This window comes from Mya arenaria, chromosome 4 (genome assembly GCF_026914265.1).
Source record: "Mya arenaria isolate MELC-2E11 chromosome 4, ASM2691426v1".
NCBI lineage: Eukaryota > Metazoa > Mollusca > Bivalvia > Myida > Myidae > Mya > Mya arenaria.
In genome coordinates, this window is record NC_069125.1 from 28,047,044 (window position 1) to 28,073,575 (window position 26,532).

The 26,532-nt window shown below is 35.3% G+C and overlaps 2 protein-coding genes across 2 annotated transcripts; one reads left to right on the forward strand and one right to left on the reverse strand.

Annotated features, from left to right (window-relative positions):
- Positions 1-1,144: 1,144 nt before the first annotated feature.
- Positions 1,145-6,289, reverse strand: LOC128232887 (uncharacterized). Its single transcript, XM_052946671.1, has 2 exons — positions 5,804-6,289; positions 1,145-3,636 (listed from the first exon to the last, which is right to left on the reverse strand). Exons 1-2 carry the CDS (start codon positions 6,115-6,117, stop codon positions 2,136-2,138), a joined length of 1,815 nt encoding a protein of 604 aa, XP_052802631.1. The 5' UTR covers positions 6,118-6,289; the 3' UTR covers positions 1,145-2,135.
- Positions 6,290-6,299: 10 nt separating this feature from the next.
- On the forward strand, positions 6,300-9,242 carry LOC128230737 (uncharacterized). Its single transcript, XM_052943182.1, has 2 exons — positions 6,300-6,328; positions 7,871-9,242. Exons 1-2 carry the CDS (start codon positions 6,300-6,302, stop codon positions 9,240-9,242), a joined length of 1,401 nt encoding a protein of 466 aa, XP_052799142.1.
- Positions 9,243-26,532: the final 17,290 nt, after the last annotated feature.

Genomic DNA, 26,532 nt, shown 5'->3' on the forward strand with positions numbered 1-26,532 from the left:
ACCCAAAACCTGTGTCAGGGCCTCATCCATTGTGTTTAAGTTAAGGTTCTTCACAAACAGTACACTTCGCCAACTTCATCATCCTCTTCCCCATCGTCATCATCTTCTTTCTTTTCTTTGGTTTTATTACTGGTTGACTTTATAAAGAAAAGTTGTTTGTGCGGTTGTTTTCGCTATTTTGTCCTTTTAAGTACACACAGCGTCTGAATGAAAGTAGCATTTCCATAATACCGACCTAATCTAGACAAATAATGGAATAAGACCAGCTAAAGGTATCCGAAAATATATGGTTTAAATGTGGTTAGGGTGTGTTTGGGGGTCCACACACAAGCACATTTAAACTTTATTTAGTCTAAAATGGTATAGTCTGGCGTATTCAATTCTTATTTTTTCTCCCATATTGCCTAAAAAACATCACTTGGATAATTTCCTAAATCTGCTAATGAATACGTGCTAATAGTTGAGCTATTGTCTGAAAAAGACCTACTATTTTGAATAGAAAAAGGGGTATTTCCCTAAAGTAGCCGTGACGATCACACCACGATCGGACTTCACCTAAAAATGCCGAAAAACACTGTTATCAAGTTTCATCATGATCGGACTAGAATTTGCTGAAGATGATGATGCCACCGGCGCGTAAAGTAATTTTTATAAAAACCAGCTTGCGTTAATCTTGAGATATAGCAAGATCGTGTTCTTACAGACGGCAAGACAATCATACTGTTAGCAATTCCTTTATAATGTCTGTCAAAAATATTATTTTATTTGCGTAATTTCCTTATTGGCTCCACATATCAAACTTAACAAATGTATAATATCTTTTGTCTTTACTTTCTCGTTTGTGTGTCTCTTGAAGAAAGAGTTAAGGTATTCATATTATACAACAAAACACAATTCATAGATCGTCTGCTTTTCAAGAAGAAAAGTCGGGGTATTGTCATATCTTATCCTCGTTTATAGCATCATCGACATTGTGGAAAAACCATAACCCCACAAAAAAAACCGCACAAGATATTGAAATGAAACTTTGTACAAATGTTGGTAGAGACAATATACCAATAATTTTGGCTTTCATTATTTGTTCAGTTAGACGTTTTTATTTTTAGAGGGAAATAGAACAACAACAAATGCTGGCGTTCGCACCGTGACGCTCTTGTCAATTTATCTAGTACTAAAATCATAAGTTCGGGTTAAAATATGTTTAATTGTATACGCTTATGAAGAGATTACATTCTTATGAAATATTCAAAATGGCACACCTTTTCTTATGAAATATATAATATGACACTTAGCAGAAGCTTATAGTTTAGAAATATGAGCTACAATGTACATACATGGTAGATATCAAATCATACATATCAAAAATTAAAAGTTAAGATATTAAAAGACTGTAGTGCATTTCAATATAAAACTCCAGGACATTCATTCAAATCACAGCAACAGGAGTTAGTCTCTTAACCATTAACTTTATAACTGCAAGATCAATAGTCAACATGAGACCACTCAACGTTTTCTTAATGATACTCGATCGAGGTAAACAAACGCGTGGTTTAACAGGTGATCGGTATTTATAAAGTGATCGGGTTATAACTCCACCAGTAAAGTTTGAGTTTTTGAGTTTTTACGATTCATATTTGCGCTTTATTACAACCAATGTAATAAATGACTTATACAGTCTTATGTAATGAATTGTGGTTTATGGAAATAAATTACCATGAAATAGAACTTGTTATTTCACTGTTTGAAAAGGTGTAAATATCAATTTAATAATCTTTCACTGTTACGGATCGTTGGCTTTCTGACATCCAAATCAAATACCGGCGCGCACGGCAGTAACAATATCAACGTTATTTTGGAAAAGATGTAACATTCACATACAATTGTGGATGGTTTTCTTATAATATACTACAAAGCTACTCAGGCATATTCCGAAAGGAGTAAAATCCCAATAAATATCAGTACATATATAACACCATATTCTGTTTGTCGCACACACAGTAAACTGGTCCTCAATTAGTTTTTCTCAACATTTTTTAACTGAAAACCAACACAGTTGTCATTGTTTGTTCAAGGCTATTGTTTTATCAATAAGCCCTATCGACCATGGTAGTTTTTCATAGTTAATGATGAATTATTCAACATTCTCCTATCTTCTCTATCTGAAGAACAACAATGTTATCATTTTCGTGTCCACCAACAATAAGGGAAGACGTGCTTTCAATAAACCCAACAGACAATGGGTTGTTTATGCCATCAACTTCACTTGTCACTGTGGCCAGCTTCTTTGTCCCCTCACTGTTGACCTGTATTACAGTATTATGATCTAAACTACACACAAACACTTGGCCACTCAGGCTGACGCATACTCCAGACGGATTTCCTAATTCAGGATCTTCAAATGCGGATAAAATTTTGCCGGCTTGATCCATTGACATCAATTTATTTTTATCAAGGTTTGAAACATATATTCTCTCGCCACCAGGACTCACAGCACAATGAAAGACTGTTATGTCACCAGTCTTGTCTTCATGGATCTTCTTAACAAGTTCTCCATCCATGGTGTACTGGTATAGTGCAGTCGCGGAGCTCACATACAGCTGGCCCTTGTGGTGAGCGATAGAGGTGCACGTATGGTCTTTGGTGAACTTTCTCACTTTCTGCAGTCTTCCACCACTGACTTTAATAAATTGTATGCCTTTTTTGTTTTCATCATCGTCATCATCATCATCATCATCATCATCATCATCATCATCATCATCATCATCATCATCATCATCATCTTCATCATCATCATCATCATCATCATCACCACCACCACCACCACCACCATCATCAACATAACAAACATCATCAAATGCTACAGCTACCTCACTGCCTGCAATGTGACTTACGCAACAGGGAGTGGCAGGAAGATCGCAATGATCAATGACTTGAAACTCACTGTTCAGAAGCTTCACTTTGCGGTTATAAGCATCTGAGATGACTATGTGTCCACTGGGTAACTCACATGTCCCTGCAATGGTGCACAACTTTTTATCCTGTTGAATTCTAACATTAAATTGCTTTGATTTTACAACCTGATATAGACAATCTTTGTATTTTCTCTCAATCAGCCCCAATGCTTTCAGACTTTCGAGGAACGACTCAATGGTTCTGTCCGATACAAACTGTATGTCTTTCTTCGGTCTTTTCTGTATTTCACCGACCAGATCATTAGCCTGGGCTAATTTAACTGTACATTTTCGGTATCCAATGTAGGCGGTTGTCTCCTTGCGTTTTCCAACCAACTGATTGATCTTTTCCATCAGGTTTTTCAGTTGATCATTTACCTTCATACATTTTTCAACATCGTCTTTGGCATCGTTTTCAAAATCACCAATCATGCCGTCTACTTGTTCTATTGTTGCCTTCTCAAGCTGATTAAGAATGGAATCTATTTCCTTCCGAATGGCCTTGATTTCAGCTACAGCCTTCTTGTACGAGTCCTTAAGTTCAGCCTGGTATTTTGTCCCTGCATTCTGGAGCTCATCCAGCCTGCTGCTCATCTTCTTCACTGTTGCCGACAGCTGCTGGATCTCGACCTTCTTGTGGAAGCCTTTTGCAAGATCAGGGAGGTGACTGATGCTGTTGCACAGCCTGAAACAAGTAGCCTAAACTACACTATTATCCCACGAAATTACTGTGTTGCCTGCTTGCAGCACCCATTTTTTAGAAAAAAAATCCTTCTAAGTTGTGGACGATTGAATAAAGGAGCTTATAGGGAAAATGCAGTTATTATTATTGGCTATACCTACTGACCTCAAAAGTACATGAGCAGCCACAAACTGCCATACCCACCGCCGAATAAAGATCAGTACCAATTTTGCCTTACGACAAAGGATAACATTTAAAATTAAGGGCAATAACTAAACAAATGCGCTTAGTAATATGGTTTCTGTGCACTGAATTTCTCCTAAATGATATGTATATATATATATATATTGGTTAATAACTAAAAATACTGTAATCATAGATATGGTTCTAATGTACTGCACTTGTTCTAAATGAGATCTTTTTGGGTGTAAAGTAAGACGTCAATAACTTAAAAACATGTCAAGTTCTGTTTTGGACAAAAATAAGTTTAACTTTAACAAAGGGCAATTTCTATACCTCCATTCAAAGTAATTATTCACGAGCACTGTATTTCCCCTTAATGTGATATATCTGTATATAAAGCTTGACGTCAAGACCTCAAAGTTTTTCCAAGTAATACTCCGGACGAAAATAAAAATGAAAATTAACAAAGTGAAATATATACTGCACACACACACACGCACGCACGCACGCACGCACGCACGCACGCACGCACGCACGCACACATTTCATGGAGCTGTGTCAAACAGTTATTTTGCGTTTAAAAAGTTTCCAAGAGTTTTAACCATGGCCTTTGGCCTACAAACCTAAAGACAATATCGACTTTTACTGTATATCTACAAGCCAAGTGCAAACTACCACTTAAAATGCTGTTGAATTACTGGTAATGGTTTGGTCAAGGGCAACCTATTCCTGGAGTTTCATGGTCCACTAGCGACTCCAGTCGGGAAGAGAGGGGTACAACTCCTCCAAGTTAAGTTTTTATTCCAATATAGAAGAAAAAAAGGTAATAAAATACGCCACAAATGCGCCATTTCGGACTAAAAATTGTTACAATATTATTAGGTGAGCACCCCACACCGCTAGTCTAAAATATCCCCACCGCCTGCCAAGGCTTTAAACCGATAAAAATTCGGTATAAGTTTTGAGGGAGGGTGAAAGTCAAATTGTTACGCCTCTTAGTAACGCCCCCTCTAAACTCAATTCATGAATGCTCCACTGTGGCCTTAGTTCAAACTCTTCTCGAGTTAGGGTGTGGACATTTTTGTACAAAAAAGTTTGACATACTGACTTAAAAAGCTAGCGGTCATTTACTTGCAAAGGGAAAAGTACCATGAGAGTTTTATGTCCTATGTCAAACCATTATCGAGTGAATGTGCGGACAAGACTGGATCTACCTACCGACTGAAAGACCGACCAGTCCGACAGAAATTTGCAAAAAGTGCCATTTTTTTGTCAAGAGAGGGCATACTAATATGAAGAAATGATCAACTATAAATATTATAGGTCTACAACTCAAAACGAATGTTGCAATCAATGTGAATTTGGTTAAGTTGTAACAATTCGTGAACAATTACTCTGGCACAAACAATATGATCAGGTTGTATATCAAAATCAATGCGATGTTATTCCAATTTTCATTGTCATTAGATTTGCTAAGGATTGGATAAGACATGATTGAGTATGAGAGTGGACACCATGAGTTTAGTCAATTTTTAACAGTTCAAGTTCAATAACTCCTGAGTTATTAATGCAAAGTTGATGTTGATAATTCTAGGCCATAAATTTTGAACTTACATATGATAAAGATAAGATAAGATAAGGTATGCTCAAGTAAGAGAGAGGAAACTGTGGATTTAGTCAAACGGACAGTGAACAGTGTGATCAGACTGTTGATCGAGTTTTGAGATAGAATGCCCTTAATCATTGTAACCCAGGGTAGTCAAGTTTTGAAATTAAATGCTTTATTTAGAGATCGGTCAAAGTAAACGTGGTCAAATGGACCCAAGAGTTATTAGTGCGATGCCGCTTTTGATCATTTGTCCAACCGTTACCTCAGAAGCATACTAAACAACTCATTTTTATCATTTATGGTCCGTGAAGTTTCTTCAAAACCCTTACACAGCATAATATATTTCTATTTTTATAAAAAAAAATCAGAGTTAAATACCTGTGGTTGAGTGCTACACAGACATTGCAACACAGTTCCTGGTGGTCATCACAGTGGACCTCCAGCTCTTTGCCATGTTGGTCACATCTGTCAATTGATGATCCCACCCACTTTTCAATATCACCACGACCATACACAGTGTGCTTTTTATGGTAGCCATTATGTAGCCCTACACACATGTCACACAGATAGTGTTCACAGTCAGGACAGAAGTGCTGGGCCTCAGTGTTGAAGTCATTCTCCTGACACTTAAAACAACTGAAGTCATGAATCAGGTCAGATCCTTTGTAAATGGATGAACCTCCAGTTGCCATATTTTTTAACTTTCAATAAAGTTCTACAATAATGTACTCCCTTATACAATTTTATATAACTATCTTAACTCACATTCTCACAATTAAATCCAACTGTATCAATGTTACTCAGCAATATTGAGCCAAAAGTAAGACAGGTTAAATCTTGTCTTCTTTCTCACAAGAATAGGAAGTTAAATACGATGACGCACATAGAAGACATTCTACCTAGGTGATTGATCAGTCAATTCGGATTTGATTTGTAGAGAGCGGCAAGTAAAATCAAATTTTAAATTATTGACAAAAGTTTTGAGTTATCGGCGACCTCGAAGAATATTCGGTTTATAAACATTTTTCTAAAATGAATAACAGTATAAAAAGAAGTAATTGTACCAACACTCGGGGCTATTTAAATTATACGTGGGTGCCTTGCACATGATTTCAATAACGAGGGTAGGGGGTGATATAACTGTGTTTTACCATGTCGTTAAGGACAACGTTCAATAACGAGGGTAGGGGTTGATATAACTCTGTTTTACCATGTTATTAAGGACAACGTTCAATAAAGAGGGTAGGGGGTGATATAACTCTGTTTTACCATGTTGTTAAGGGCAACGTTCAATAACGAGGGTAGGTGGTGATACTTAGGCATATTCCAATGCATTTTAGGCTTATTTCATTACTTGTTTCTACGATATTGAAACAAAGACTAACCTTAGACGTCTCCCTCCCCACTCTCCCCGACTGGATCCACTATTCAATACAGTAGTCTAACTGCATTTTAAGAAGGTTGCACTTCACAAGTTGACAGATGTGGGCGTAGTAGTAGATATTGTATTAAGGTCAGTAGACCAAAGAATATGGTGAACACTCTTTGGAACACTTTAAACACAAAATAACTTGACAACAGTTTGATCCAGCTCCAGCAAACGCGCATGTGTGTGCGTGTGTGTGTGTGTGCGTGCGCGTGTGCGTGTGTGTGTGCGTGCATGTGCGTGTGGGTGTGCGTGCGTGTCAGTGCGCGTGCGCGCACGTGCTTGTGTGCGTGCTTATGTGCGTGAGTATGTGCGTGTGTGTGAGTGTGTGCGTGTGTGTGCGTTTGTAATGTACAATGCACAGGAACCGTAACTCTGCGTGTGTTTTAGGTATTACCTGTTGTTAACTTTATACTCATTTTTGTCCGGAGCATAGATCTCATTGAGGAGAGGTGCAGTGCGCAGAAATCATAACTCTGGTTGCAGTTATAGAAATTGCCCTTTGTTAATTTACAAACTTAAGTTTGTCCTGAACAGGACTTGACAAGTGTTTGGGTTATTGACTCCATACTGAAAGTGCAATACACTCGAATCATAACTTTAATTGCAGTAACGTTTAAGTTATTGACCTATTGTTTACTTTCTTTCTTTTTTGTCAGAACTATAACTTGCCAAGATTTTGAGGTATTGACTTCAAAATTCACATACTGTTAGATCTCACTTAGGGCAGTGTGTGTACATGCACAACAATAGGAAATTATTCAAATAAATATCATAAAGGAAAAATGCATTGCGCAGAAACAATTACTCTGTCTGCAGTATTTTTTAGCAATTTCCCTTTGTTAATGTTCATACTAAATAATATAATATTAACTACATTTTCGATTTAAACTCCTTAATTCAATCGTCCACAACTTTTTTTTCTAAAAAATGGGCGCTGCAAGCAGGCAAAATAGTAATTTCGTGGGATTATAGTATAGTTTAGGTAACTTGAATCACCATGTTTTTCATCGTTGCAGGCTGTGCAACAGCATCAGTCACCTCCCTGACCTTGCAAAAGGCTTCCACAAGAAGACCGAGTTCAAGCAGCTGTCAGCAACGGTGGACAAAATGAGGAGCAGGCTGGATGAGCTAAAGAAGGCAGGGATAAAATACCAGGATGAACTTAAGGACTCGTATAAGAAGGCTATAGCTGAAATCAAGGCTCTTCGGATGGAAATTGATTCCATTCTTAATCAGCTTGAGAAGGCAACAATAGAACAAGTAGAAAACATGATTGGTGATTTTGAAAACGATGTCAAAGACGATGTTGAAAAATGTATGAAGATAAATGATCAACTGAAAAACCTAATGGAAAAGATCAATCAGTTGGTTGGAAAACGCAAGGAGACAACCTCCTACATTGGATACAGAAAATGTACAGTTAAATTAACCCAGGCTAATGATCTGGTCGGTGAAATACAGAGAAGACCGAAGAAAGAGATACAGGTTGTATCGGACAAAACCATTGAGTCGTTCCTCGAAAGTCTGAAAACATTGGGGTTGATTGATAGAAAATGTTCCAAAGCACACAAAGATTGTCTGTATCAGGTTGTAAGATCAAAGCAATTTAATGTTAAAATTCAAGAAGATAAAGAGTTGTGCATAATATCAGGGGTATGTGAGCTCGCAAGTGGACACATAGTCATCTCAGATGGTAATAACTACAAAGTGAAGCTTCTGAACAGTGACTTTCAAGTCATTGAACACTGTGAAATTCCTGCCCCTGACCCTCCCTGTTGCATATGTCACATTGCAGCCAGTGAGGTAGCTGTAGCAGTTTGTAGTGAAGAAAACAACAATCACATACAATTTATCAAAGTCAGTGGAGGAACATTGCAAAAAATGAGAAAGTTCACCACAGACCATCCCTGCACCTCTATCGCTCACCACAAGGGCCACCTGTATGTGTGCTCCGGGACTGTTATGTTTCAGTACACCATGGATGTAGAACTTGTTAAAAAGATCCATGAAGACAAAACTGGTAAATGTACAGTCTTACAATGTGCTGTGTGTCCTGATGGCGAGAGAATATATGTTTCAAACCTTGATAAAAATAAATTGATTTCACTAGATCAATGCGGCCAAATTTTAGCCGCATTTGACGATCCTGAATTAGTAAGTCCGTCTGGGGTATGTGTCGGCCTGAGTAGCCAAGTGTTTGTGGGTACTTCTAATAACACTGTAATGCAGTTGGACAGTGAGGGGACAAAGAAGCTGGCAACAGTGGCAAGGGAAGTCGATCGTATAAACAACCCATTATCAGTTGTGTTTATTGAGAGCACGTCTACCCTTATTGTTGGTGGATACGAAAATGATAACATTGTTGTTCTTCAGCTAGAGAGGATATGAGTATATTGAATAATTCATTATTGAATATGAAAAACAATGCATGGTGGATAGGGTTTATTGAAGAAACAAGAACCTTGAAAACAACAATGACAACAGTGTTGGTTTACAGTTAAAAAAGATGAGAAAAACTAATTGATGAACAGTTTACTGTGTGTGCGACAAACAGAAGATAGTGTTATATACATCAACAGATATTTATTAAGATCCAGGTCTTACTCCTTTTGGAATATGCCTAAGTAGCTTTGGAATGACATTTAGTGATGTATCATAAAAAAACAACCACAATTGTATGTGAATGTGACATCTTTTCCAAAATAACGTTGATATTGTTACTGCCGTGCGCGCCGATATTTGATGTGGATGTCAGAAATCAAACGATCCGTAACAGTGAAAGATTATTAAATTGATATTTACACCTTTACAAACAGTGAAATAACAAGTTCTCTTTCATGATAAATATATTTCCATAAACCACAATTCATTATATAAGACTGTATAAGTCATTCATTACATTGGATGTAATAAAGCGCAAATATAAAACGTAAAAACTCGAACATTCAAACTTTACTGGCTGAGTTATAAAACCCGATCAGTTTATAAATACCGATCACCTGTTAAACCACGCGTTTGTTTACTTCGATCGAGAATCATTAAGAAAACGTTGAGTGGTCTAAGATTGACTTTTGAACTTGCTGTTATAAATTTAATGGTTAAGAGACTAAATCCTGCTGCGGTGAGGAAAATTTGTTTAAGCTTTAAGTTGTTAATATTAAAATGTTGTCATTATCTTCATTTTCTGTCTTACATAACCACCGTCATTAACCTGCTGATTTGAATGGATGTCCTTGAGTTTTATATTGAAATGCACTTCAGGTTTAACCTTAACTTTCAAATACATTTAAAAACTTGATCAACTCATTACAATATACATGATCAGTCTGCTTTCTATCAATCAAGCCTTCGTAAATATCTTTCACTCGTATCTGAAAGCGAAAATTGGGTTTGGAAGAACTTATAAACATGATTTTCATGGCTTTGAATTTCAATGAACAAACATGTACATGTAGAATATCTTAAGAAAAATATTAAACAAGTAGGATGTTTTGAATATTTGTTTTGGACTTGAAAAGACGCATTTAAAATAGCACGGTTACACAATGTGATATTATCATCACATTTGAAAACACAAGCTCAAACAGCTGACATGTTTCATGAAAGTGTTCAGCTGTGCGTTTGCGAATATCACCATTTCTGCCCACTCCAGCACTTGTCGACGTCCGTACAAATGAGAGCTCTGCCATATGGCCTCAAACGCTCTCTGCAAGTACATGTCATAGATTTAATCTTTTCAATTCCGCCGCTTGTTTCCTTTCCTTGATTTTCCCCAGCCGTTTCAGGAAAGGTGCCACAGAAATGGAAAAGAGCATATATTGGTTCACAGAGGAAGAAATGGCTTTACTCATGCGAGGTTGCCAAAAAGAAAGAACATAAGCTAGAGCAAGGGCAGTAATGTCAGGTGCTTTCAGGTTTCCTGGATCATTTTTTGAGGTGAAAATTTCTATCGATTTGGTGAGTATAAACATTGTTTTCTATATGTTTCAACGATATGTTTTAAAACGACCTTATGAATCGAATTAAGAATCGCGATCTACACTATTAATTACACAGAATTAAAAGCAATAGCTTGTTTACGATGACGCTTGTTTTAGATGAAAATCATGTCTGTATAAAAATATCTCGTGAAAACAATTCACGTTCTTAGGCCTACCGAATTCCTCAATGTATTTTATTCGTTAAAAGTGTGTAATATCACACTAATCACATGCACATTGAAAGCAATGTCAAGATATCTGAAACATGTATACATAATTATGGCAGTTTGATTTATCAAAACAATCTTGCGATATCATTCTTTCTTAAGTAAGTATGTAAGCTTACAATGATGGAAATCTAAATGAGAAAATACCAATCCAAATTTTACTGCCATCTCTGTACATTGCATTGATTAATTTTTGTGCACATGTATGGAAACTATATTGTATTGAGTATAAGCATCTCAGCATCTTGTGTGCTCAATCAATGAATGAATCAATCTTATCCGTTTTTGCTATTATGAAATTTAACACAAAATTACCTATCCCCCATAACGTTTAAGTCTGTTTCATTAACAAAAGTCATTTTGTCCTTTTCTTACGGTGTTTTCTGCACATTTAAATGTGGTTCGGGTGTGTGTGTGTTTAGGGGTCCACACCCAAGAACATTTAAGCTTTATTTAGTCTAAAATTGAATACTCTGGTATATTCGATTCTTATTTCTTCTCCCAGTTGCCTACAAAACATCACTTGGATAATATCCTAAATCTGCTATTGAATACACTCTAAATACTAAATACTTGAGCTATTGCCTGAACAAGACATAACCTTTCTATGCTTTATATAAAAGGGGTATTTCCCTAGAGTAGCTTTGACGATCACACCACCATTGAGCCTCATCGAAAATAATGCCGACAAACACTGTTACCAAGTTTCATCAAAATTGGACGAGTATTTGCTGAAAATGATGTCGCCACCATCGCGAACATAAATAGTTTATGTCGCCTTTTCAGGTGACAAAAAAAACTAAGTTGAGTACTTCTTAAGATTAAGCATGATCTTGTTCTTACAGACGGCAAGACAATAACACTTTTATGATTGCCTTAGCAATTATATGTCGGTCAAAAAGAATTATTTGATTTGCGTAATCTACTATTGGCTCCACATATCAATCTTAACAAATCTATAATATTTTTTTGTCTTTACTTTCTCGTTTGTGTGTCTCTTGAAGAAAAGGTTAAGGTATTCATATAATACCCTTGTTGCATTCCAATACAACAAAACACAATTCATAGATCGTCTGTTTTTCAAGAAGAAAAGTCGAGGTATTGTCATATATTTTTGTCGTTGTTGGCATCATCGACATTGTGGAAAAGCCATCATAACCCCGAAAAAAAAAAACGCTAGAGATATTGAAATGAAACTTGGTACAAATGTTGGTAGAGACAATATACCAATAGTTCAGGCTTTGATAAGAGTCCAGTTAGACACATTTTTCGATTGAAATAGAAAAATAATAAACGTTGGCGTTCGCTCCGTGACGCTCTTGTTAATTTACCTACATCTAAGCTTTTTCATTCTTTATATCCAATTTTGTTTAAAGAGAAAATCATAAGTTCTGGTTAAAATATGTTTATTTGTATACAGTTATGAAGAGTTTACATTCTTATGAAAAATTCAAAATGGCACACTCATTCATATGTAATATATAATATGACACTTAGTAGAAGCTTATAGTTTAGAAATATGAGATACAATGTACATACATGGACGATATCAAATCATACATATCAAAATGTAAGTTAAGATTAAGACAGAAGTGCATTTCAATATAAAACTCAAGGACATTTATTCAAATCAACATGTTATTGACGGTGGTTATGTAAGACAGAAAATGAAGATAATGACAATATTTTAATATTCACAACTTAAAGCTATAACAAATTTTCCTCACAGCAACAGGAGTTAGTCCCGCTACCATTCAATTTATAACTGCAAGCTCAAAAGTCAATCTGAGACCACTCAACGTTTTCTTAATGATACTCGATCGAGGTAAACAAACGCGTTGTTTAACAGGTGATCGGTATTTATAAACTCATTGGGTTATATAACTCAAACAGTAAAGTCTGAATTTTGGAGTTTTTACGTTTCATATTAGCGCTTCATTACAACCAATGTAATAAAAGAGTTATACAGTCTTATATAATTAATTGTGGTTTATGGAAATAAATTTATCATCAAATAGAACTTGTTATTTAACTATTTGAAAAGGTGTAGCTATCAATTTAATAATCTTTCACTGTTGCAGATCGTTGGCTTTTCTGACTTTCAGATCATATATCGGCTCGTACGGTTGGAATAAAATATCAACGTAATTTCGGAAAAGATGTCACATTCACATACACTTGTGGATGGTTTTCTGATAATATATAAATAAGTGTCATTTCAAAGCTATCCAAAAGGAGTAAGATTTCAATAAATATCAGTAGATTTATAACACTATCTTCTGTTTGTCGCACACACAGTAAACTGGTCATCAAATAGTTTTTTCCTCATATCTTTCTTAACTGAAAACCAACACAATTGTCATTGTTTGTTCAAGGCTAGTGTTTCTTTAATAAACCATATCGACCATGGATTGTTTAAGTATAATTAATAATGAATTATTCAACATTCTCATATCTTCTCTATCTAAAGAACAACAATGTTATCATTTTCAAATCCACCGACAATAAGGGAAGACGTGCTCTCAATGAACCCAACCGACCATGGTCGGCTTATGCCATCAACTTCCCTTGCCACTGTTGCTAGCTTCTTTGTCCCCTCACTATCCAACTGTATTACGGTGTTATAATTAAAACAACACACAAACACTTGGCCACTCAGGCTGACGCACACTCCAATCGGACTTCCTATTTCAAGACCTTCAAATGCGGATAAAATTTGGCCGGCTTTATCCAGTGAAATCAATTAACTTCCATCAAAGTTTGTAACATATATTCTTTCGCCATCAGGACACACAGCACATCGAAAGACTGTTATGTCACCAGTATCGTCTTCATGGATATTCATAACAACTTCTCCATCCATGGTGTACTGGTACAGAGCAGTCCCGGAGCATAAATACAGCTGACCTTGGTGGTGAGCGATAGAGGTGCACTCATGGTCTGTGGAGAACTTTCTCACTTTCTGCAGTTTTCCTCCAGTGACTTTAATAAATTGTACGCCATTTTTGTTTCCATCATCATCATCATCATCATCATCATCATCATCATCATCATCATCATCATCATCATCATCATCATCATCATCATCATCATCATCATCATCATCATCATCATCATCATCATCATCATCATCATCAACATCATCAACATCAACATCATCAACAGCAACTGCTACAGCTACCTTACTGGCTGCAATGTGACTTACGCAACCGGGAGAGACAGGAAGATAGCAATGGTCAATGACTTGAAACTCACTGTTCAGAAGCTTCACTTTAAAAACATCTGAGATGACTATGTGTCCACTGGGTAACTCACATTTCCCTGTTATCGTGCACACCTTTTTATCCTCTTGAATTCTAACATTAAATTGCTTTGATCTTACAACCTGATACAGACAATCTGTGTGTGCTTTGGAAGACTTTCTCTCAATCAACCCCAATGTATTCAGCCTTTCGAAGAACGACTCAATGGTTTTGTTCGATACAAATTGTACCTCTTTCTTCGGTCTTCTCAGTATTTCATCGACCAGGTCATTAGCCTGGGTTAATTTAACTGTACATTTTCTGTATCCAATGTAGGAGGTTGTCTCCTTGCGTTTTCCAACCAACTGATTGATGTTTTCCATCAGGTTTTTCAGTTGATAATTTATCTTCATACATTTTTCAACATCGTTTTTGGCATCGTTTTCCAAATCACCAATCATGTCGTCTACTTGTTCTATTGTTGCCTTCTCAAGCTGATTAAGAATGGAATCTATTTCCTTCCGAAGAGCCTTGATTTCAGCTACAATCTTCTTGTACGCGTCCTTAAGTTCAGCCTGGTAATTTGTCCCTGCGTTCTTGAGCTCATCCAGCCTGCTCCTCATCTTCTTCACGGTTGCTGACAGCTGCTGGAACTCGACCTTCTCGTTAAAGCCTTTTGCAAGATCAGGGAGGTGACTGATGCTGTTACACAGCCTGAATCAATGACAAACATGATAAGTCAAGTAAACTCTAAACTATACTTTAATCCCACAAATTACTGTTTTGCCTGCTTGCAGCTCCCTCTTTTTAGAAAAAAAGTTGTGGACGATTAGAAATAAGAGTTTAAAGGGAAAAAGCAGTTACAATTATTGGTTACACAAACTGAACTTAGAATAGCACTTTCGCCTTATGACAAAGGATAACATTAAAAATGGACAAAGGGTAATAACTAAAAAAAATGCACCTAGCAATATGCACTTTTGCTTAAATAGATGCTATTAGTAGTAGAAAACTAGGTGGAGCAATCTTAGTAAAACTAAGATTTAGCTCCCTTTGCTGGGGAGCAATCTTAGCTTTTTGCTATCGTATATGGTCTATGGGAAATAACTCGTACAATGGAGTACATAGGTGTATACAAGAGTGATGTACCTGTGAACTATGGGTTTTCGGTTTAGTGTGTCATATGAAGATGGGGGAGGGGCGTACTTTTGTCTAGAGCCGTTACGGGTGATATGCTATGGTTTAGTCATTGTTTTTTTATAAATGAAACGGTTGTTTATGTTTTGGCTTCATTGATGCCGAGTTTGATCTATCGTCAGTACTACGCGGTGTCAGTATAAACACAATATTTGGTGTATGGGAAATAACTTTTACATACCAGTACATGTGTCTTGTTTTTAGAGCATTATTTTCACTTTACTTACTCATAAGAAGAGAAACATTATATAAGCTTTTAGTTTTTCAATTTTGTTTTTAATGAAATGCTTAGTTATACCTATTAATATGTGTGCATTATTGTGTTTTGTATATGTGCTTACATATGTTTTAAAAGGTTTGTATTTACTTAATAAAAACAGCTCAAACTAAACTTGTTTTGGTTATACAAGTGCGTGTTAGACATGACATACTTATAAAAGTATATTCGACCTACTATTAAAATAATTTAAATATTATCTGATATTTCACACGTTTTTGGAAATGACTTGTATTATAAAAAAAAAATTATGAAATAGCGATACTGACATTCATAATAATTGTGGGTCATGTATCATTACTAATCTGAGTTCCAAATCAGAAATATATGTAAATTATATTACTGTTTATGAAAGGCGTTATTATATCATTAAATAAAATTGTATAAATTAAACATTATATGGTATAATTTAAACATTACATTACCATGAGAATTAAACATCTTCGTTAGATATGAAAGTATTACATTTTAACATACCATCATTTTGAAAAGTCACTATGATAACCCTTTTTTAATTGAAAAATAAAATTGTGTTATGATTACTGGATGTCTCACATTTATGATTTTTAACCTATATATTTTCATCAGTGTACATTTAACCTTTGTTAAGTGAGGATGGCTAACCAACATTTTTCCATCGTGTTAACACAGCTTTTAAAGTGCCAGGTGGAAAACAGCCTGCTTTGCCACAAGGTGTGTTTTTTGTTGTTGTTTTTTACGATTTATCAACTTATTTATTATATTAGAATTAAAATATCGTTTACGTTATTTTTTCATTTTTTTATTTATTTTTTTAGGAAAGACAATTACTCAGTAAGCTAGTTTTAGTATACCTAATATGACGATATTAAATTTGTGGGAATTTTGATATGTTTATCTTTTTTTTTTTATCCGATTTGGTATTTGGTGGTTTGCCTCTTTAAGTTGTAAGCTTTTTATTGTAACTTTTTTAGAATGCTGCCTTAGAAAGAGAGATTGGTTCTTTAAAAGAACAAAATGCTGTTTTACAACAGCAAGGAACAATAATTGAACAAGTAAGTTGATTTTGCTGTTATTGAACCGACTTTGTGATTATAATTTGCTTTACTGAATTATTTAACAATTTCAAGTTAATTTTATTTTACTTCATGTGTGACATTTGAAAACCCAATTTGTTATGTCAAGACAGAATTAAGCCATAATGCATTCGAATACACACACATTGATCAATTTAAATTTACAAGTAGGAAATTGTTTCACAAACCACAACCAGATTCTTAATGTTTATTGCTCTTGTTTTTCAGTTAGAAACCGTGAGATCTCAATTATTGGGGATTCAACAATATATGGAAACTGAAAGGGAAAAGGAGAGGTGGGTTTTTTAAATATTTTTATTAAGGATGATACCTTTAGAAAATATAACATCTTTTTAAATACAACAACTTAAATGAAACTTAAAAACAGTTAACAAACATTAACGTGACAATAAACTTTTGTTTTAAAAAATACCCTTTTATACCGAATAATACTGTTATTGATAGAAAATTGACAAAAGTGGATGTGATTGATTTTAGAATTAATGAAAAAATATTTACATCGGTAAAGGATGTAAAATGAACATGACAATGTTATGAGGTAAAATGTTGACATGCAAAAAATATATGATGGGATATATGGGGTAGAATATATACGACATACAAAATATATGAGGTAGTATATGAGATTATATTAAAAACAGAATAGATATGAAACCGCATAAAATAAGGTTATCAAAAGTAAAAATACCTATGATAATTATTTTTACATCCACAAATATAAAATACATGAAATGTGATTCTATTGCAGTATCCAGAAGAACAAAACCCGAAATGTCTATCCGGTATGTAACATCATGTTATATTGAAAATAGAAGTTCAAAATTAGTTTTCAGTTAAAAAAAAAATAAAAAAAATAAAAATGGATCATACATGAATACAAGATTAAATCAAGAGCAAGTTAGAACTAACACTGTAACTATGCATATGTATAACAACAGAAATAACACTAATGAAAAAAACTATCAATAGGAACAAAATAATACAACAAATAATTTTAGTTTTTAAACCTAAATAAACGGTCACGAAAGGTAACTGACTAGAGAAGCAGTCAATAGTTACATTGGCGTTTGATTTGAATTGACAATTTTCTGAGTGATATCCCTTTTCGAGCAGAGAAAATCTGTGACATCGCGTAAGACAACTAACTTGAATTGAGCTTATTATCGGTTTATTTTTGATAAATAAACATGTTGCGTGTATTAATGTAATATTGTACTTAAGTTTTACGAAATAACTTTTTACATTTAATAAATGTATCAGAAAATTTACTGTCTGTTTCTGTGATTTTCAATTAATCTTAATATGCAAATCACTTTGCAGTTTTAGCTCTTGTCCTTTTACTTATAGGTTCTGGTTCTTTTTCAGAGTCTTCTTCCACCCTATCAATGCGTATGTACCTCAAATACAACAGGAGACAGGAGGGATTGACGAGGATTTTGGAGGTAGGGAGGTGTGACGAGGAGGCTATAATGAGTTTCTAGTAGTGTTTTCCAAGCATTTGAGAAACGTGAGGGTTGCATTGTACGCATTCCTTTAACAAATATACTTGTGTCGAATTAAAGTCAGTGTACGGCGAAATACCGTTGACAGATCTGCATTTATAATGGAACCAAACGAGAACGAAATTCGTCTATATTCGTGCCTCAAATGTAGGTACTTTTTCTTTTCCTGGAGGAATCTGTTGCACCATTTACGAGTATGGCATACCTGCGCGTATTATTCCTACACATGTATATGCTGCGAGCAAACGTTTCAGAATCGGAAAACATTTTTGTTGCATTTGAAGAAAAGACTTGGTACAAACCCGCGCGGTTAATGATGCTACTATAAAATCAAGTGTCGTGAAGTTTTCAATCTCAGTGAGTGTTTGGATGACAAGTAGTCAAGTCGTACATTAATCGTAAAAAATGGATCTATTGGATACACGAAAATATAAGATGAGGAGTAAATTAAAAAGCAGTGCCTCTCGAAACAGACATGAGCCTCTCTCCAAAATGTATATACGGATGGTTCTCCCGGCTGAACAGACGACAGCTATCGCCAAAAGCATACTTGACCGTCAGTCGAAACCTAAAGGGACTTGGATTGACTTGGAATTACAAAGAATGAAAGAAGCCAGCAACAAACGAAAGGGCAAAGTGCTCAGTGCGGGTGTTATCGGTAATAATGGCAACAAGAAACCTAGAAAGGTGGCACCATCTAGACAGAAAACGCCGAGACAAACTTCAGAAAAGTCCGAAAACATCGTTACCATCGGGCAGGTATAAAGCTGAATGTTTCACTCACTCTCCTCCTCATTAGCGCTTAAGGATTTTGTTGCGATGCACCAGTGTGATCTTTGTTTGAAAAGTTTCGGAAGACGCGATAATATGTTGCGACATAAAAGGTCTGTGCATTCAAACGAAGATTCGGATGAAGACGCTATGTCTGACGTTACTGATCAAGCGGATATTTTTGGATCTGTTGATGAAAACGAGTCTGATAACAGCGACGACGACATGTCTGTAACCTCGGAGAACTCTTCGGGTATTGATCCTTGGCAAGAGGTTGTCCATGAAGCTTTTCAAGAGTGTCAATCGCAGTACGAGGAGGAAGTGCGTGAACTTATACAGGATGATACCGACCTTAGTGAAAGCGAAGCCAAGAAGGATGTCTTTGAGAATATGCGAGGTACTTACAGAAAGGCCCTGATGAATAGTTTTGGGGCAAAGTTGATGTGGTTTGACTCTATCAAGCGAGATACCATCTATAAAACCATAAAGAAAACAGTTAATCAACTTAAAGACACAGAGGACTACGACGAACAGGAAGCCGTAAAGTACGCCATCCTTAAGCGGAGATTTCTGTTCGATAAGGTCTTGGACAGTTACGACGTTCCTCAGTTGGATGCAGAGCAAGAGGAAGAAACAAAACAGTGAAAATCATTTAAAGATACTTTCGTTCGGACTAGAGTGCTTTGGGAATTTATTTGTTTTCAATCCTTACACAATGCAGAATACAGACGCCATTTAATTCCATAACACAATTGTATCTGATAGTTTTGCAACACGTACTTGTTTTTAAGTAAAATAAATGTCTGTAATGATGTAAAATAAAATGTCTTATAATACGAAACGGAGTTGTTGTTGAGTGTTTTAGTTGTAGTTTTATTTATGTTTTTAGCGTTTTCCATATAGAAACAAGACAAATGTTGATGCTGGGTATCAACGACGCCGCCAGATCAGTTAAAAATAATAATGATTGCATTAAAATATTATGTTGATATTGTATTCAGTCATATAGATTGTAAAAAGGTGTGCTTAAAATTAAACATCTCAACTGTCCAAATAATGAACTCATTTCATTGTACCGAGCATTAGGTTTAAAACTACAATTACTACCAAATTTAATCAAGTAAGTTTTATATCTGGTTACAATTCATACATATTACATAAGTAATATTCTCGATGACATTTTATTACCCAGCTTGTATGTCTACAGGACTGGTTACGTTCTATTTTTATGCCTATGTTATATGCGTTTACTAACACATTCATTGTGTATGTCATCTGCAACAGTGCAAATCCTTCTTCGCCTTTGATATCTGCAACACTATATCTATAATATGCGTTTAAGTCTGCGCCCGTAACCAGACTGCTGTAAATGTGCCTTTTCGACAGGTGTTTCGATTTCTTTTTTCAATCCTAGTTTGACTATTGTTATCAATTTTAAAATGAAGCGAACTGTGCTGATTATATCCTTGTACAACATTGCTTGCCATTTCTTGGTGAAAAATATAGAGAGCCAATAGCGAGAAATGTCTATAATACTTCCGACCATCGTGAATTAAAACTCTGCTAGCAATCAAGCGATCTCCGTCTGATTGTTTCAATCGAACACATCCATGCTATTTGATAAACTCAACGCTCACATATTTTTTGTTGTATTTTATACCTGTTCTTATAATACTGACACTGCATATTTTCTTAGTTCTTACTTGAAGATAAAAAATATCAATTTACCTCCTGTTTTGGTTTTCTGATTTTCCTAAAGCTATAGAATGGACACGTCTAAAGAAAAGGGTAAACCAATCAGGTCTCGCTTACAGATCACATAACCCTACATGGGGGGGGGGGTACCTAAATGTAAAGAATGAAGAAGTCTAAAAAAGAGGTCAACCAATCAGGTCTCGCTTACAGTTAACATGATCCTACATGTTCCCATATGAAATTTTCGTCGGCTCGGAACTACGTTGACTAATTACATGTAAAGTGAATCCAATGAATAATTAAGAAAATCGAATGTATGCAATTTAAGTTAAATATGTTGTGCTGCTCTAACGAGGTCATCCTTACAGACATATTGATATAAATATATAGTGCTTAAAGATAGATCTAGGGTTCTTCAATACGTGTTTCGTGGAATGCATACGTATGACAATACGAAACATCAAGTCTGTTACACGCTTCACGTTTTATATAGTTCAATATAGCGTATTATAGTCAGGTGTGGCTATACAGAAAAGATGCGCTCTGTTGAACCCTTCTTTATCTTTATAAGTCCGCCATCTTTATTTATTTCCTTCCAACGGGAAACGAGGCTCAAGGAAGGGTAAGACGGTCCTCGGAGTGACTCCGGAGGTTTGAGGAGGGTATCAGGAGGCCCCATGGAGTGACTAAGGAAGTTTGTGGAGGGGGTCAGGAGGCCCTCTGAGTGATGGAGGAAGGAGTCAGGATCTTGTTTAAGTGTTCGGGGAGAGCCTCGTTTCCCGTTGGAAGGAAATAAATAAAGATGGCGGACTTATAAAGATAAAGAAGGGTTCAACAGAGCGCACCTTTTCTGTATAGCCACACCTGACTATAATACGCTATATTGAACTATATAAAACGTGAAGCGTGTAACAGACTTGATGTTTCGTATTGTCATACGTATGCATTCCACGAAACACGTATTGAAGAACCCTAGATCTATCTTTAAGCACTATATATTTATATCAATATGTCTGTAAGGATGACCTCGTTAGAGCAGCACAACATATTTAACTTAAATTGCATACATTCGATTTTCTTAATTATTCATTGGATTCAGTTTACATGTAATTAGTCAACGTAGTTCCGAGCCGACGAAAATTTCATATGGGAACATGTAGGATCATGTTAACTGTAAGCGAGACCTGATTGGTTGACCTCTTTTTTAGACTTCTTCATTCTTTACATTTAGGTACCCCCCCCCATGTAGGGTTATGTGATCTGTAAGCGAGACCTGATTGGTTTACCCTTTTCTTTAGACGTGTCCATTCTATAGCTTTAGGAAAATCAGAAAACCAAAACAGGAGGTAAATTGATATTTTTTATCTTCAAGTAAGAACTAAGAAAATATGCAGTGTCAGTATTATAAGAACAGGTATAAAATACAACAAAAAATATGTGAGCGTTGAGTTTATCAAATAGCATGGATGTGTTCGATTGAAACAATCAGACGGAGATCGCTTGATTGCTAGCAGAGTTTTAATTCACGATGGTCGGAAGTATTATAGACATTTCTCGCTATTGGCTCTCTATATTTTTCACCAAGAAATGGCAAGCAATGTTGTACAAGGATATAATCAGCACAGTTCGCTTCATTTTAAAATTGATAACAATAGTCAAACTAGGATTGAAAAAAGAAATCGAAACACCTGTCGAAAAGGCACATTTACAGCAGTCTGGTTACGGGCGCAGACTTAAACGCATATTATAGATATAGTGTTGCAGATATCAAAGGCGAAGAAGGATTTGCACTGTTGCAGATGACATACACAATGAATGTGTTAGTAAACGCATATAACATAGGCATAAAAATAGAACGTAACCAGTCCTGTAGACATACAAGCTGGGTAATAAAATGTCATCGAGAATATTACTTATGTAATATGTATGAATTGTAACCAGATATAAAACTTACTTGATTAAATTTGGTAGTAATTGTAGTTTTAAACCTAATGCTCGGTACAATGAAATGAGTTCATTATTTGGACAGTTGAGATGTTTAATTTTAAGCACACCTTTTTACAATCTATATGACTGAATACAATATCAACATAATATTTTAATGCAATCATTATTATTTTTAACTGATCTGGCGGCGTCGTTGATACCCAGCATCAACATTTGTCTTGTTTCTATATGGAAAACGCTAAAAACATAAATAAAACTACAACTAAAACACTCAACAACAACTCCGTTTCGTATTATAAGACATTTTATTTTACATCATTACAGACATTTATTTTACTTAAAAACAAGTACGTGTTGCAAAACTATCAGATACAATTGTGTTATGGAATTAAATGGCGTCTGTATTCTGCATTGTGTAAGGATTGAAAACAAATAAATTCCCAAAGCACTCTAGTCCGAACGAAAGTATCTTTAAATGATTTTCACTGTTTTGTTTCTTCCTCTTGCTCTGCATCCAACTGAGGAACGTCGTAACTGTCCAAGACCTTATCGAACAGAAATCTCCGCTTAAGGATGGCGTACTTTACGGCTTCCTGTTCGTCGTAGTCCTCTGTGTCTTTAAGTTGATTAACTGTTTTCTTTATGGTTTTATAGATGGTATCTCGCTTGATAGAGTCAAACCACATCAACTTTGCCCCAAAACTATTCATCAGGGCCTTTCTGTAAGTACCTCGCATATTCTCAAAGACATCCTTCTTGGCTTCGCTTTCACTAAGGTCGGTATCATCCTGTATAAGTTCACGCACTTCCTCCTCGTACTGCGATTGACACTCTTGAAAAGCTTCATGGACAACCTCTTGCCAAGGATCAATACCCGAAGAGTTCTCCGAGGTTACAGACATGTCGTCGTCGCTGTTATCAGACTCGTTTTCATCAACAGATCCAAAAATATCCTCTTGATCAGTAACGTCAGACATAGCGTCTTCATCCGAATCTTCGTTTGAATGCACAGACCTTTTATGTCGCAACATATTATCGCGTCTTCCGAAACTTTTCAAACAAAGATCACACTGGTGCATCGCAACAAAATCCTTAAGCGCTAATGAGGAGGAGAGTGAGTGAAACATTCAGCTTTATACCTGCCCGATGGTAACGATGTTTTCGGACTTTTCTGAAGTTTGTCTCGGCGTTTTCTGTCTAGATGGTGCCACCTTTCTAGGTTTCTTGTTGCCATTATTACCGATAACACCCGCACTGAGCACTTTGCCCTTTCGTTTGTTGCTGGCTTCTTTCATTCTTTGTAATTCCAAGTCAATCCAAGTCCCTTTAGGTTTCGACTGACGGTCAAGTATGCTTTTGGCGATAGCTGTCGTCTGTTCAGCCGGGAGAACCATCCGTATATACATTTTGGAGAGAGGCTCATGTCTGTTTCGAGAGGCACTGCTTTTTAATTTACTCCTCATCTTATATTTTCGTGTATCCAATAGATCCATTTTTTACGATTAATGTACGACTTGACTACTTGTCATCCAAACACTCACTGAGATTGAAAACTTCACGACACTTGATTTTATAGTAGCATCATTAACCGCGCGGGTTTGTACCAAGTCTTTTCTTCAAATGCAACAAAAATGTTTTCCGATTCTGAAACGTTTGCTCGCAGCATATACATGTGTAGGAATAATACGCGCAGGTATGCCATACTCGTAAATGGTGCAACAGATTCCTCCAGGAAAAGAAAAAGTACCTACATTTGAGGCACGAATATAGACGAATTTCGTTCTCGTTTGGTTCCATTATAAATGCAGATCTGTCAACGGTATTTCGCCGTACACTGACTTTAATTCGACACAAGTATATTTGTTAAAGGAATGCGTACAATGCAACCCTCACGTTTCTCAAATGCTTGGAAAACACTACTAGAAACTCATTATAGCCTCCTCGTCACACCTCCCTACCTCCAAAATCCTCGTCAATCCCTCCTGTCTCCTGTTGTATTTGAGGTACATACGCATTGATAGGGTGGAAGAAGACTCTGAAAAAGAACCAGAACCTATAAGTAAAAGGACAAGAGCTAAAACTGCAAAGTGATTTGCATATTAAGATTAATTGAAAATCACAGAAACAGACAGTAAATTTTCTGATACATTTATTAAATGTAAAAAGTTATTTCGTAAAACTTAAGTACAATATTACATTAATACACGCAACATGTTTATTTATCAAAAATAAACCGATAATAAGCTCAATTCAAGTTAGTTGTCTTACGCGATGTCACAGATTTTCTCTGCTCGAAAAGGGATATCACTCAGAAAATTGTCAATTCAAATCAAACGCCAATGTAACTATTGACTGCTTCTCTAGTCAGTTACCTTTCGTGACCGTTTATTTAGGTTTAAAAACTAAAATTATTTGTTGTATTATTTTGTTCCTATTGATAGTTTTTTTCATTAGTGTTATTTCTGTTGTTATACATATGCATAGTTACAGTGTTAGTTCTAACTTGCTCTTGATTTAATCTTGTATTCATGTATGATCCATTTTTATTTTTTTTATTTTTTTTTTAACTGAAAACTAATTTTGAACTTCTATTTTCAATATAACATGATGTTACATACCGGATAGACATTTCGGGTTTTGTTCTTCTGGATACTGCAATAGAATCACATTTCATGTATTTTATATTTGTGGATGTAAAAATAATTATCATAGGTATTTTTACTTTTGATAACCTTATTTTATGCGGTTTCATATCTATTCTGTTTTTAATATAATCTCATATACTACCTCATATATTTTGTATGTCGTATATATTCTACCCCATATATCCCATCATATATTTTTTGCATGTCAACATTTTACCTCATAACATTGTCATGTTCATTTTACATCCTTTACCGATGTAAATATTTTTTCATTAATTCTAAAATCAATCACATCCACTTTTGTCAATTTTCTATCAATAACAGTATTATTTGGTATAAAAGGGTATTTTTTAAAACAAAAGTTTATTGTCACGTTAATGTTTGTTAACTGTTTTTAAGTTTCATTTAAGTTGTTGTATTTAAAAAGATGTTATATTTTCTAAAGGTATCATCCTTAATAAAAATATTTAAAAAACCCACCTCTCCTTTTCCCTTTCAGTTTCCATATATTGTTGAATCCCCAATAATTGAGATCTCACGGTTTCTAACTGAAAAACAAGAGCAATAAACATTAAGAATCTGGTTGTGGTTTGTGAAACAATTTCCTACTTGTAAATTTAAATTGATCAATGTGTGTGTATTCGAATGCATTATGGCTTAATTCTGTCTTGACATAACAAATTGGGTTTTCAAATGTCACACATGAAGTAAAATAAAAATAACTTGAAATTGTTAAATAATTCAGTAAAGCAAATTATAATCACAAAGTCGGTTCAATAACAGCAAAATCAACTTACTTGTTCAATTATTGTTCCTTGCTGTTGTAAAACAGCATTTTGTTCTTTTAAAGAACCAATCTCTCTTTCTAAGGCAGCATTCTAAAAAAGTTACAATAAAAAGCTTACAACTTAAAGAGGCAAACCACCAAATACCAAATCGGATAAAAAAAAAAAAGATAAACATATCAAAATTCCCACAAATTTAATATCGTCATATTAGGTATACTAAAACTAGCTTACTGAGTAATTGTCTTTCCTAAAAAAATAAATAAAAAAATGAAAAAATAACGTAAACGATATTTTAATTCTAATATAATAAATAAGTTGATAAATCGTAAAA